Genomic DNA, 14,797 nt, shown 5'->3' on the forward strand with positions numbered 1-14,797 from the left:
TGAAGAGTGAAACTGTGAAAATGAAACCCTAGCCACAACTAAAAGTCATTTATATATTTTTTATATTTAATAATTTTTATATATTTATATTATATATTTTATTTTATATTATAATATATAATATATACCCGCTAGTGCACCCGCCCCGCATCCGGGGCGGGTCGGGTACCCACGGGTTCGGGTACTCCTGCCACCCCTAGCAGTAGTACAGAGTGAGTGGTACATATGTGTCAGCAATAATGCAGACCCTCAAGACAACTGACTGCAAGTGCGAAAATCCACCAGCAAAGACAACCATCACAAAGAAACAAGTGTAGCAGACTTATCCGTGAAAAAAAACCCAATAAGCATCATCAAGTAGCACCTGACGTACTTACGGAGTGTATGTGGATGTGCCCCAGTTAGAATGTGTGAAATCCTGTTCCTTAGCCAGGTCATCCTCAGACTGAAGACCTCATTCCCTCCCTCTAGTTGTAGTGACGGCCTGGCGCCAAGTAAATCCGAACCTAATCCCACATGGGGTGTCTATGGTATTGTTGGAAGTCTCTGATACAACCCCAATCGGCTCGCCCTCAGTGTACAGACCAAGGTGGTAGGCAACATCTTGAAGCGTAATGCTGATTTCACTCCATGGAAGGTGGAAGCTATGGATCTCAGGCCTCCACTGCTCAACAAATACAAATATCAAGAAATTGTCAAATATAAAATCCTTTAACTCTATTGCATGTCCAAATTCTGCCTCCCTGATATAAGGCAATAGGCTGTCCGGCGGGGGAGACCCAAGGTTACACGACGTGGCAACAGTAACCGAGACCTCTATAATAGTCGCAACATTTACTCTCGCATACTAATCTCGTCTGAACAATTAATTATATTTAATAATTATTAAATATTGTAAATCGAGTAGATAAATATCATTAATAAAATATTATATTCCATACAAATATCATTTTTATTGCTAATATTCACAGTATTAAATAAAGAAAGGACAATTAAGCAAGATTTAAAAAATAAATTATTCATGTTGCACAATTTTAACCGGACTGGTAATATTTTAGATGACTTCAATCTAACAATAAATTTTAGCAAAAAAATCTAATTGAACAAATATTTTATTTAAATAATATATTTATTTAATTTAAATAATATATTAATTTATGTTTAACTATTTTATTTATTTAACTTAAGTTAAAATTAATTATAAAAATTATTAAAACATATTATAACTAAGTTAATATAGAAGTTTTAACTTGTCGTACGCAAAATACCTAGCGCATTAACTAAATTAATAAATCCTAAACATCTAAACTAATCATTTATTAAAAATAAAAGAGGGAAAAAAAAACTAACCTCAAAATCCAAAACTCCAGTTATGTACCAAGTCGCATTTAGTCTGTTGATGTCTCCGTCAGGAACATATTGTGGGGGCATATGTGCTTTAGGAATTCGAACTTAACCTATTATAAAGTCACAAAATTCTCAAAAACTATTCAAATGAACGAAAATCTCAGTTGTTGTGACCTTTATATATGTCTCGGAACATATCTACTCCAATTACGCGTTTTATACGTATTTCGGATATTGAGACCATGTTCTAAATTTACGCGTATCTCTGATGTTCAATATCTGTTCTCTCACTTAACATGTATTCCGAGTACACCTTAGATACATCATGGCGTTGTATAGTCATATAACGAGATTTCAGTACTTAAAATATGTCTATTTTCTATTTCATCTTTCAATATCCGAAATGTAATATATTATACATTTAAATAATTATTTCATATTTTATGAATTTTGGTAATTTATGTATTTATTTAATTTCAATAAAAAAATCCCTTTTCTTACGATGAAAACTAGGTTCATATAATAAAAAAGTTTAAAAAGCCGTAATTACAAGAGTCCCGACATTATTAATTTATTATCAATTTTATTATCTATCTTAGTCCTTTAAACACACAAATATATTTTTACCATCTTAAAAAACTCCTATACATATATGTCCTTGATTATTATTGAAAAAGAGATACAAGTCCACAAAATTTTCAATAACGAACCATTAAATCCTTGAAAATATTAATCTTATCGAAAGAACAGTTAAGTTCTTGGTCTAGGATGACATTGACAATAAGATTATGTAAGGGATACTGTGCTAGAACAATTCTTTCTGCCCCCTGCATTAAAGAAAATGCCTATTGTCTCCTCCCCGTCTTAGTTGGGGGAGGGGGGCCTCCATTTCTCTGTCTTTGCGGATATTTATAGAAAACATTTTTTTTAAAAATTCTAAAAATCTGACACAACATAATAAATATAAGACAAAATAATATAATATAATCCAACTTAAAAAGATAAAAATATACAATTCATTAATTTTAAAAAAGTTTAATTTTAACGTTATAATAGTATAATAATTTTATATAATTATCTAACCAGAATCAAATTTATATATTTAAATAATTTTTTTATTGAAAAACTCTTATTAGTGAATGTATAAAAAATTCTTTTACTATAATAATGTATAAAAATTAATTTTTTTACCAAAAACAACATAAAAAATCTATTTATGTTATATTATCAAATCAACAAAAATGTCATTCTAATATTAGCGTCTCTTCTTTTATATATTTTTAGCGTTAAAATAATTAGTACGATATATAAATCCTTAAGAATTTATATTTATCTTAGTTTTTTTAGAGACTTATAAATTCACCAAAAATCTAAAAGACCTATACATCTTTTTATTTATTTATTTATTTATTTATGTTAGAGTAAATATTTAAATTGTTTTTTACCAAATTTTAGATTGTATGTTTTGTTCTTAAATAATTTTATTATAAGACAATTATGTTTTAATCTATTTGACGGAAATAAATTTAAAAAATTTTCAAGGTGTGTTTAGATGAGATATTTTAAAATTTTAGTGCATTTCAATTTTCAAATATAAGAAAATTTCAATATTGTAATTACATTTCCTTCAATTTTTTTTTGAATGAGGTAATTATATTATTTTTATTTTTAAAAGAATTTGTTTCAAAAGATAGTTAAATTATCTTCATTAATAAGATATGTATTTGATTTTATCATTTGTTAGTTATAAATGTTAGTTAATACATATACATGCATTTTGAAGTGAGGTAGAGCGAGAAGGAAATTTAAATTCCTTCTCTTATCATTAAATTAATTTATTTTTTTAATAGAATAAAATATTATTTTAATTTTTAATATTTATGATAAATTTTATTTTTATTTTTAACGTTTGAAACGTTATATTTCTATTTTAAATATTTTATTTCATTCTATTTTAATTCTTTTATCAAAATAAAACTTTTTTTTTTCAAAAATACTCTTTCTTTAATTATGATTTTTTTTTTAGATAATAGCAAAAATTATAATTATAGTAATCATTATGGCTGTTGCATTGCAATATTTTGAGAGCCAAGTGATAAAATAATAAAAAAAAATGTATTTTTTTAAAAGAAAATATTTTAATTTTGAACAAAAAATTAAAATAAGACAAAATAAAATATTTGAGATAAAAATAAGACATTTTAAATGTTAAAAACAAAATCAAGACTTAACATAAATATTATAGACTAAAACAATACTTTGTTTTTTTTAATAACTAAAATTTCTCGTTAAAATTTTTAATTTTAAAATTTCTTCTAAAAAAAATCCAAATATATTATTTTGCTATTAAAAATTGGGTTAAGTTAATATCTTAATGTTATTATTAGTAAAAGAATTTAAATTTTTATTTTAATAAATGAACAATAAATATATTAAAAATAAAAAATTTATATATTTGTCTATACAAACTTTTATAATTGATAACATTAATTTGTGTTCTTTAGACACATTTTAACTAAATTTCTTGAAAATCTTAAATATTTTTTGTAATTGTTTTCTCTCTTTTAATTATCCTATTCAAAGACGTGCCTAAAGAATAAAATTTTCTTAGAGAAAAGTATCCAATTTAAAATTGTTTAAAGACCAACATAAATATAGATCTTAACCATGATTAACATGTGTTTTAAAGACATAATTTAAAAAAATCATGTTAGGTAAATAACAAAAAATTAACCACAAGCATAGAATATAAGTTAAAATATAAAATATTATACATTAAAAATAAATTAAAATTATTATTATTATTATACTGTTAAAACGTGTGAGAACACAAAATAGCTATATACTTTAAATATTTACTCTTTATGTTGTTAATTATCATTAATGCGTCAAAGTATAAAAACAAAGAAATATAAATGAGAAAAAAAAATAATAAATGAGAAATAAAAGTTTAGATATAGAGATACAAGAATAAATAATTATTAATTTTCCCTCCGTTTGCTTCTCCGTTGATGTAAGAGGAAGCTCCACCTGTTTCTCTGCAAATCCCTCCGTCATTTTCTCTCTCTCTCTTTCTCTCTCTAAAACATAATGATCTGCATTTTCTCTTCCACTTCTTAAATCCCTTTCTCTCTTCGTTTTCTTTCTTTCTTTCTTCTTTTATATTCAATGGAAAGTGTTCCTGCGGAAGATTCACATTCAGAAAACAACGATGACGAGCGAGTCTATTTCGTTCCTCTCAGGTCACATTCACGTTCCACTCTTCCTCTCACATTTTCTCCAATTCCAATTCTCCGAACCTCAAATAATTTCATTGACCATTTCCACGTGCATTGATATCATAATCAATCCTACTAATGATTTGAAAAAAAAAAAAAAACACAACATTTCTCTTTTGCTTCAATTTGATAGCTGCCTTTCCCCTTTTTTGTTTCTTCCATATGCATTGGTCTATGGAGTCTTGTGAATACTTGAATTGTTGGATTGAAAGTTGTTGTGAATGGTGTATTGATGTTATGTGTGTTTTCAGGTGGTGGAAGGAGGCTAAGGGTTCAATGCCGGAGGGTTCGGAAGGGAAGGAGGGTGTTTTATATTCAGGTGTTGCTGGTTCTTCATATGCAGGTCCTATGAAGATCATCAACAACATATTCAATTCGGATCTCATGTTTGGTCTCAAGAGGGAGGAGGAGTCATCCATGCAGAATCGCGAGAATGGCGAGGTTGGTGTGTCTGGCAGGGACTTTGCATTGGTTTCTGGGGAAATGTGGTTGCAGGCACTCAAGTGGTGAGTGGTTTTAGAGAATTCTATCTAACTTGTATAAGCAAATATTGTATAAATGATTGAATTGTGCGAGGTTCTAGTCAAAATATGCTTTTATGCTAGGTTTTTTTTTTTTTTTTCTCAACTGCACGTTGTATTGTGGTAAGTTTGTACAATTTGATTTTGAACAATTTGCTAAATTGGCTTGACAATTGTTTCTGGTTCTGCTGTGTGAAACTCTACTGTGATTTCATATTCATGGTACAACTTTATGCTGTGTCTTTCATGGTCATGTATGAAACTTTAAACAGTCATCTTAGTTTAATTTCAACTTTGGGGTGAAATAAAATCGTTTTTGCATTACAATCTAATTTGAATGAAAAGTAAGCTGATATAGATGCTACAACCACTTGTTTTACATGGTTTTTTGTAATTATTTCTAAAGAAAAGCAATTGCAAGTGAATTAGATTTCAGCTTTTGGGGAAACTATTTTATCTTTTCTATAATTAGAAATTTTAGTATAGATTCTATTCAATGATTAGATTACACTTTGATTATATAAAGTATTCGATATAATCAATTACCTTTTGCCACTGATTCAATTATAATTTACACTTTGGGTGCTATGTGGTATTTTTTTGTATAAAAAAAACATTAATTGAAGTGCATTTGTTAAGGTGTTCGAATTTAAAAACTATTTGGAAATTATTTAATTGTCTCACTCATTGATAATTACTTTTCTTAGTTTGAGTGGATACATAAGATGTTAAGAGCAAACACACTATAATTATAGCAAGTTAGCAACAAATTTTCCTTTAACTGCCTATTCCATTCACATGTATGTTACTGGAGGGAAGTGATGGAATGTGGTGGCTATCCCTTTCCAAGGCTTAGCATGCTACAAACCTAACTTGCGATAGATCATCTTTGAGGGGAATGTTCTAATTGAACCTAATCCTAACATGAAATTTTTTTGTTCTTATGTTATGTCAAGCAAACTCGAAATCCCTGTTTGCAACAACCTGATAAATTTGATTACTAGCACCAGGAATATAGTTTTTCCTTAAATTTTTTTTATACCTATCATTATAAATGAATGTAATCACATAATGATTTTGCCTATTCAGCATACAATAGAAAATCTCACCTTAGGTGGTTTGATTATGTATGGACAAGATTCATAAAAGTTCTAGTAATGAGATTAGATCAGATAGTAATACTTCAATAGTTGGAGATAGAGGGATACAAAGACAAACTATCGGTGAAGCCGTGAAGAAATATTTAGATTTAAATTGGATGTCTATGCATCTTATTTTGTAATAGGATACCTTGGTGTTTTAAAGCAACCAACCCACTTAGTGAAACATGAATGGTTATTGTCCATGGTTGATCAACATTCATAATACTTGTTAATTGTGTTTCCTGTATCACACGTTTTGGTTTCTTTAGGCATAGTGATTCAAAAAATGCAATAAAGGATGAGAAAGGGTGTTCATCTACTGAGGACGATATGGCAGACATATATCCTTTACAACTTAAGCTAAATGTTCAGAAAGAAACAAAATCATTGGGAGTAAGAATAAGCAAAAAGGTAACTAGTTTTTACTCCTTTTATTATTGCTGTTGTTCAAGGGTATCTAATGACTAATGGCTAAGGCATTTGGATTAATATTCCACAATTATTTTGTCAATTTTTTAGTTATCAATGTTGATGAAATGTTGGTGGAACCATGGTGTTTTGATGCTTTAAGATAATGATAAACCATAATAGAAACATACTGAAAAGAGAAAATATGAAAGAAAAATCGATTCCACAATGATTGAAAATTAATTTTCTGCATGTAAGTAAATAACTCGCTTGAGCAGTTATTATTGCCAAAAGGCTTTATATATGAGTAGCAATATTGTCTGGTTAGGTTCAATATGGCTTTCCTTTTTTGTTCATAAGTTTTCAGGCAATCATGGTACTCATTTCAATTATCTCTTTCTTCAAATCCTAATCCAGTTTCCCATTTTTTCCCTTCTTCATAGGACAACGCACCTGAGCTCTTTAAAAGATCCTGTAAAATATTTGGTGTAGATACAGAGATGGTAAGATAACATTCTGTTTGCAGTTTTACCTATCAAATTAGAACAGAAAAATAGATACATTTTCAGCAATCTTATTGAAACTGCAAGAAATTGAGGATTTCTGACCTGTTATTGCACAGTTACGCATTTGGGACTTTTCAGGTCGGACAACCTTATTTTTTCTGAATGACAAAAGCAAGATTTCATCCGAAGGTCAAAAGCAGTCCGAGGAGGTAAATTAGATTATATTTTGCTTAACAAATTTCTATACTTTTCTTCTTATTTTTATCATTATAAGTTCCTTATTGTTTATTGTGGATACCTTTTTTTCTTTTTGTTTCCTGCATTTCTTCAATTGTTTAATTGAATTGACACTCTACATGAGGTTTGTAGATACAACGGCATTGGTCCATGATTTTAGTTTTGATCACATGTTGAATGTGTTTGGCAGAGAAAAACGCATCATCTTGGAAGTATATTAGCTTATTGTCCTTTTTGCCTCAAATGACATGTCATTTTTTTGCCTGGAATCTTTATTTTTAGCATTTTTGTAGAACAGTAACTTGTCTTCTCTCTTGATGGCTGCTAGTTGATAATTGTGACAACTTTGCCGTATGAATTATTGACTATGATTCAATAGTGCTTTATGTGCAATATTAATATGACTCTTAAAGATATACAGATTTTTCTAGAGTTGCAAGTTTATGGGTTGTCAGACCCATCGAGATGTAAAGAAGGGAAGAAAGACGAGACTAATAGTTCGTTTAAGATGAATGGTAGCGCTTTTTCCCCTGGCGAAGCTGGTTCATTGGGATTAACCGGATTGCAAAACCTGGGAAATACTTGTTTCATGAACAGTGCTCTCCAGTGCCTAGCACACACACCAAAGCTTGTTGACTATTTTCTTGAAGATTATGCCAAAGAAATAAATCATGATAACCCATTGGGAATGGATGTATGTTACCATTATTTAGCTGCTTGTACTTTATTAGCTTGATATATCTGGAAATTCTCTTGTAGGTAAATTCTATTCTTAGGAAGTCCTTCACTTTATATTCTTTGAATTTGCTTCTCTCCAGGGTGAGATAGCTTTGGCATTTGGAGATTTACTTAGGAAGCTATGGGCTCCTGGAGCGGGTCCGGTAGCACCAAGAGCTTTCAAAGCAAAGCTTGCTAGATTTGCACCTCAATTTAGTGGATTTAATCAGCATGATTCCCAAGTTAGTGAATCTTGGTCCTTCATTCTATGCTTATATTTTTATTATTATTTTATTTTGGCCTTTTGAATATTATTTCTCATGTATCCTTCCATTGTCTACAATATTTTTTCCCCACAGGAGCTTCTTGCTTTCTTATTGGATGGACTTCATGAAGATTTGAATCGTGTTAAACGTAAGCCATATATTGAAGCCAAGGATGCTGATGATCGACCAGATACAGAGGTTGCCGACGAATATTGGCATAACCATTTGGCTCGCAATGATTCTATAATTGTTGATGTGTGCCAAGTATGTATCCTCTTGTTTTGTGCAAATGCAATCACAGTGTTAATTGATTAGTTGTTCTGATTCCGAGATTATGTTGGAAAGTGTTAATAGATTTTCCTTTTCCATATTTATCATTCACTCAAACATTTATAACTTTAGTATACTATAAACAGTTACTTAGATAGAGTTCAAACTTAAGCAAGCAGGGTGGCAAAGTGACACATCTTTATGTCAGTCAATTATGTCAAATTAATATGTTGAAAAATTTAGAGCATGCAATGTCTACAGTATGATGAATTCAGACATAATATTATATAGGGCAAACACTTGTTCAAAAAAATAAAATTTAAAAATTCATTTGGATTTTTAATTCTACTGGATCTTCCATAAATAATAAAGATCATTCATAAATAGACAGGATTAAAAATCATGACCTTTAAAATGTCAATGTTGTATATGACCCTTAGGTGATCTTAGTATCTTGATCAATTATGAAGTATAGCAGTAGCAGTTGATGCAAAAAAAAAATGGAGTAACAAGAAAGTTGGATCATAAATTCAAGTTAAGAATGATCTGTGATTCTCTCCTGCTTCTAGAATACTGCAATCTACACACTTTTTCAACTGTTGCTGGGTTTTCCTTCTGTCCATGTGAATTAAATTCGGTACCTTTTCTTCCTAACATTATTCTGTTTGCTTTATGAACCACCATTATTATCTTATGCAGGGTCAATATAAATCAACATTAGTTTGTCCAATTTGTAGAAAGGTCTCTGTGACATTTGATCCATTCATGTACTTATCATTACCTCTGCCGTCGACAACAATGAGAACAATGACTTTGACTGTTGTGAATAATGGCATTAATGGAATTACTCAGTTATCACCATACACTATTTCCGTCCCAAAAAATGGAAAACTTCAAGATCTGACTAGAGCTTTAGGCATTGCATGTTCTTTGGGGCTTGATGAAACTTTATTGGTGGCTGAGGTATATCTGTTCAGTTTAAAAATCTAATTTGAAGCCAGTTCTTTTCTTCTTTGAGTTTCATTATGGATACCTAAACATATTGTAGAAAATTATATGTCTAAAGCATGGGCTGTGGTACAGGCATACAACAACATGATTATACGTTTTCTTGAAGATCCATCTGATTCATTATCCTTAATCAGAGATGCTGACAGACTTGTTGCTTACCGATTTATGAAAGATAATAGTGATGGACCTTTTCTTGTCTTTACAAATCAGCAGATGGAGAAGTAAGATTTTTGTCTGAAGAGGACTATCTGTTAAATCAATTCCTTTCTTGTGATAATACAAAGTAATAGTGTTTGCGATTTCACGAGCAAGACTCGTCAAAATCTCTCAAATCAGTCTAAGATGTATTAGCTACCATTATAAGCAATCAGGAAATTATTCCAGCCTAAGATTCCTCTGTAGAAACTAGAAACATGGATGACTTCAGTTTTAAAAGAACGAGGTTATGTTATTTGATCAAGACAGTTTTGCTAGGGAATCGTTGGTATCCATGATATATTGTTTCCAATTTATATTTTTTTATGTCTTCTTTCTATAAATATGTTGCCAAATTTTGACCGTAAACTCACGGGATATAGAAAGCCATAACAGAACTGAACTATGAAGCTTGTTGGTAGAATAAAAGGAAATGTCATCATATAATATCTCAAATACCTTGTTTAAGTTTAGCATTATTATTTGACATCTCCCATAATTAGATGGTTTTAATTTACCTTTGCAATTGACAGTTTGAACTACTCTATCAGTTGAATGCTCACTGCCAGACTATAAACAAAAATTGGGTTCATATACGCACTTATAATCTGCATGCCATGCATAGGCTTTTATTGTTTACTTGTGTTTCTCCTTACCATCGTTAACTTTGGATTTTTACAAATCTTGTCAGGCAGCAAACTCATGGGAAATCAACTCCAAATTGGAAGGCTTTTGGAGTTCCTATTGTGTCTAAGCATTGCAATGTTACAAAAGGATCTGATCTCCGTGATCTCTATCTAAAGTTGCTAAATTCATTTCAAATTTCAACTGAAGAGTCCTTAGAAAATTTAGATTTGAGTAACAAAACGGAAAGAATGGCAGAAACGGAGGGGATGGAGTCACCTCATTTAAGTTCAAGTATGAATGGGGAAGATTCTTCTTCAGATGGAGGACTGGAGTTTTACATAACAGATGAAAAAGGGATTGTCAAGGATTCCAAGATATCAATGAATGAGCCACTGGAAATAAATCAAGAGTTGAGGCTGCTGCATGTGCTTGTATATTGGTCAGATAAACAGATTCAACAATTTGATTCCCAGCTTTTCAGTCCATTGCCTGAGGTTTACAAGTCTGGCTTTTTGGCAAAGAAACCTCAGGAGTCAGCTTCACTATACAAGTGCCTTGATACATTCTTGCAAGAAGAACCTCTTGGACCCGAAGACATGTGGTTAGTTACTATACAACTGCAACATTAAGGAAAAGAACTATAAATCTTTGATTGGCAATTTGATTTGCATTTTCTTTTGCTTACAATTGAATGGGATACTGTGTATCTAAATACTCTAAATACTATATTTTTCTTAAAATGATTTTCATTAAGTTTATATCGTCTTGCATGAAGTATTTCGTGAGCAGTGATACTTTTTTCTAAGGTGGATTTGTGTAATTCTAGGTACTGCCCTAGCTGTAAAAAACATCGTCAAGCCAGTAAGAAGCTAGATCTTTGGAGACTTCCTGAGATTTTGGTCATTCATCTTAAGAGGTTTCAATATAGTCGTTACATGAAGAACAAGCTGGAAACATATGTTGACTTTCCCGTGGATAATCTTGATTTGTCAGCTTATATTTCTCACAGGAATGGCAAATCTTACCAATACATGCTATATGCTATCAGTAACCATTATGGAAGTATGGGAGGTGGTCATTACACAGCTTTTGTCCATGTAAGTGCTCATTTTTAAGCATATAATTTTGGGTACGATGAGATTTTTTACCTATAAAACAAACCTAAGTTTGTGGATTATTGGAAATAGTTTCAATCCTTTGTAAAATTCTGAACTTCACAATGAAAGGTTGTCTTGTTTTGTTTAGAGGGTAAGCTTGGCACAATAGTAATGTTTCTCCATTGGTTTACTTATTATGCAAATTGCAATGATTGTGAAAAGTTGATCCTATTGGATAACATTGTTACTATCATTATATAATATATATGGTATGTTCACCCTCATTGATTTGTGCTACCATGTTTCATGTAGCATGGTGGTGATCAATGGTACGACTTCGACGATAGCAATGTTCATCCCATTAGCAAGGAGAAGATAAAGTCATCAGCTGCCTATGTTCTTTTCTACAGAAAAGTTGTCGAAGGATAAACATAACAGTAGAGTTGCACATAGTTCAAATAGCATTGAAGCTAGGAATCATTGATTCATACATTATTATAGTCTTACAGGTATACCTAACAAAAGGTAGAATATTTTTTTGTTCACATGTTTTACATTTTTTGGCTAGTTGTGTTTTAGAGTGGGATTAGAAAGGAAGGGGATATTGTAAAGATTAGTGGGGTATTAAGAATTAGAACTTTAACAGTTGAAAGCGCATGGTGTAGAAATGTTGACAATCATTTATTGGACAGAAATGTTGTACTAGCTCGTAAGAGTTGGTAATTTATTGGATTATATTTTGTCCCTATTTCGCATCTTTTTTTTTTTTTTTCTTCAAAACCAAGAACATCTTATAATTCATTAATTTTCTATTTCCTTTCAAGCGTGCTGTCATAACTTCAATTATTCAAGAGTTGCAAAAGAAGTTTGAGAGAAAAAAAAAACTTGTTTGAAAGGGCTTCATTGAAGATTATGTTCTTTTTCCTTCATTTGCCAATTACAAATAATGATTGAGCAAAGATGTTACCTTGATTCAAATGTTCAGATACATTTTGTGTTACTAATAGATGCTTAGCTAAAATAATATACATGACAGTAGTTCATGAAGTTCTGTCTTTGCAGGGGGAAGAAAATAAAGCAATTACTAGCAACCATAGTTTCTTTTTCTTTTCTATTTTTAATGTGTATTTTGCTGAGGAATTAGGGAGAATGAAGTGGAAAAAAACAAACACTGCATAGTTTGCATTCTTAAAGAAGAAGTGGATCTGAGTAGTACTGTAATGTATGGCATTTGTCAGTTCTCAGAAGTATGGACCATGTTTCCAATTTGGGGTTAAGGTGTGCCAGAACTCCTCTTTGATTTTTGTACTAATAGTAGTTAATGCAGCCTTAATCTAACACAGGACCACTTTTCAAATTCTGCTCAACACTGGTTCTCACTTGTAACCTTTCTAATTTTGAAATGTATTGTTTGTATTCTCTTCTGTCTCGTACAAGGAATTGGGATGGTGGAGGAGTATGCAGGATTTGGTGTACACCACAAAATGAGTATAGAAAATGTGACGGAAACTTTTTTTTTTATGGTAATTAATTAGCTTTTAATAAAGAATGTACTAGATTATCGAGAAACATAAGGTAAAAAAAAAATCGATATTTTACTTAAAATAGAAAGAGTAAATTAAATATGTAAAATTGTCAAACTTAGTAAAAATTTTATAAAAACGATTAATTTATTTAAAATTATAATATCAAAAAATTTTAATAAAGTTAAATCGAGATCCTAACTTAGAACTACGCATAAACAGTTCGCACTGTTGAGATAATAAAGTGTGGAATATTAAAATGAAATAATATTTTGTTCCAATAGTATATAAGAGATTTTGTTTATTTTGACACCACTCGGGGCAACATTCACAAGTCGATAGGATTGACGTATTGCCATTAATGTAAAGTCGAAAAAGATGATGATCAAACTAGACATTGAAGATTAACTCAGGATCTAGAGGGGTCCTGAAGAGGCCTCCCCCAAGATTTTTATAATATATTAATATATATAAATATTAATGAATAATATTTTGTCATATGTTTGAGTGGTTGAACTATGTTTATAAATCGATGGTCTATAATTCAAACCAAACTTGTTATTTACGTGCATGTTTTAAAATATGTATGACATTAAAAGCCCATTGAATAATGTGGCTTAAATTTGCCCCTTCCCCATCAGAATTTCTTGATCCGCCACCAGACACCTGTAGTTATACTCCCATCCACATGCACTACCTTAAAATTAGGTTTTAATTTGGCGTCAATCTATTCTCACCTAAGTTATTGTTATCCTTAAAATGCTAACTAGGATGATTCAGATTACAATTGCAGTTGTTATTGTCCGGCAAATACGGTCACAATTATCATTCTAGTATATAAAAAGTGTTATTAAAATTAAAATAATATTTTAAAAAAAAAGTATTGTTAAGAAAAAATATTACCAAAATATATAAAAAAAATATAACATTAATTTTAACATAGACATACTAAAATCCGCTGTATCTATAATTAAAACAGCTTCGTTTATTAACAAAAATAATAATAATAATAATAATAGAAAAAGTCTAGAAGGCTAACAACTTTGTTAAATTCTGGCCAGCATGTAACCAACAAAAAAAAGTGAGCTATTGGATGAAATCTCAAACCAATCTCACACCATTAAAACCATCATTGATGATTATTTGATGGCTACAAATTACAAAAGTTGCTGGCCCCTAGCATTCCTCGTAATAATAAGCTTTATAAAGTCACCGGGAACTTGCACTAGAGCAACAACAAAGCCAAAGACAAAGAGATACAGCAGAAACTCCCAAATCCATCCAACGTTTGAAGAATTTATTAGAACCACGCTACTAATAACACTTGGATTTTTATCACACAACATGATTATCTATTTGCTAACCAAATTAAACCTGAGATGGGTGATATATATTGTTAGATTAAGTTAGATTATTGCACCTACTCATGTTCATTACTTATATGTTGCCTCTATTCTATATATAAATTCTCTGTCTTGCTAAATGCTAATTATTAGTAACTCATTTCAACTTTCCTTTCGGGTATTATTTGCTTGACCAGTAGCTTAATTTATAGTGATAATGGATAATAACTTAATTAAACTTCATGTTTAGTACATCAAATCTAGACCATGTTATTTGGGTTTGAAGTCTTAACATAAATAATTAACATA

At 30.5% G+C, this 14,797-nt stretch overlaps 1 protein-coding gene across 1 annotated transcript; it reads left to right on the forward strand.

Annotated features, from left to right (window-relative positions):
* Positions 1-4,330: 4,330 nt before the first annotated feature.
* On the forward strand, positions 4,331-12,370 carry LOC112737482 (ubiquitin carboxyl-terminal hydrolase 8-like). Its single transcript, XM_025787398.3, has 13 exons — positions 4,331-4,589; positions 4,877-5,131; positions 6,558-6,699; positions 7,140-7,199; positions 7,319-7,411; positions 7,861-8,133; positions 8,258-8,398; positions 8,516-8,686; positions 9,392-9,655; positions 9,776-9,924; positions 10,590-11,126; positions 11,352-11,622; positions 11,935-12,370. The coding sequence occupies exons 1-13, from the start codon at positions 4,516-4,518 to the stop codon at positions 12,049-12,051; spliced, it is 2,547 nt and encodes an 848-aa protein (XP_025643183.1). The 5' UTR covers positions 4,331-4,515; the 3' UTR covers positions 12,052-12,370.
* The last annotated feature ends 2,427 nt before the right edge of the window (positions 12,371-14,797 follow it).

The sequence above is a fragment of the Arachis hypogaea genome, chromosome 13, assembly GCF_003086295.3.
Source record: "Arachis hypogaea cultivar Tifrunner chromosome 13, arahy.Tifrunner.gnm2.J5K5, whole genome shotgun sequence".
NCBI lineage: Eukaryota > Viridiplantae > Streptophyta > Magnoliopsida > Fabales > Fabaceae > Arachis > Arachis hypogaea.

Coding starts and splice junctions, on each gene's coding strand:
- LOC112737482 (XM_025787398.3), top strand. CDS start 4,516: ATGGAAAGTGTTCCTGCGGAAGATTCACATTCAGAAAACAACGATGAC. Junction 9,925..10,589: donor ACAAATCAGCAGATGGAGAA/GTAAGATTTTTG, acceptor AAATCTTGTCAG/GCAGCAAACTCATGGGAAAT. Junction 11,623..11,934: donor ATTACACAGCTTTTGTCCAT/GTAAGTGCTCAT, acceptor TGTTTCATGTAG/CATGGTGGTGATCAATGGTA.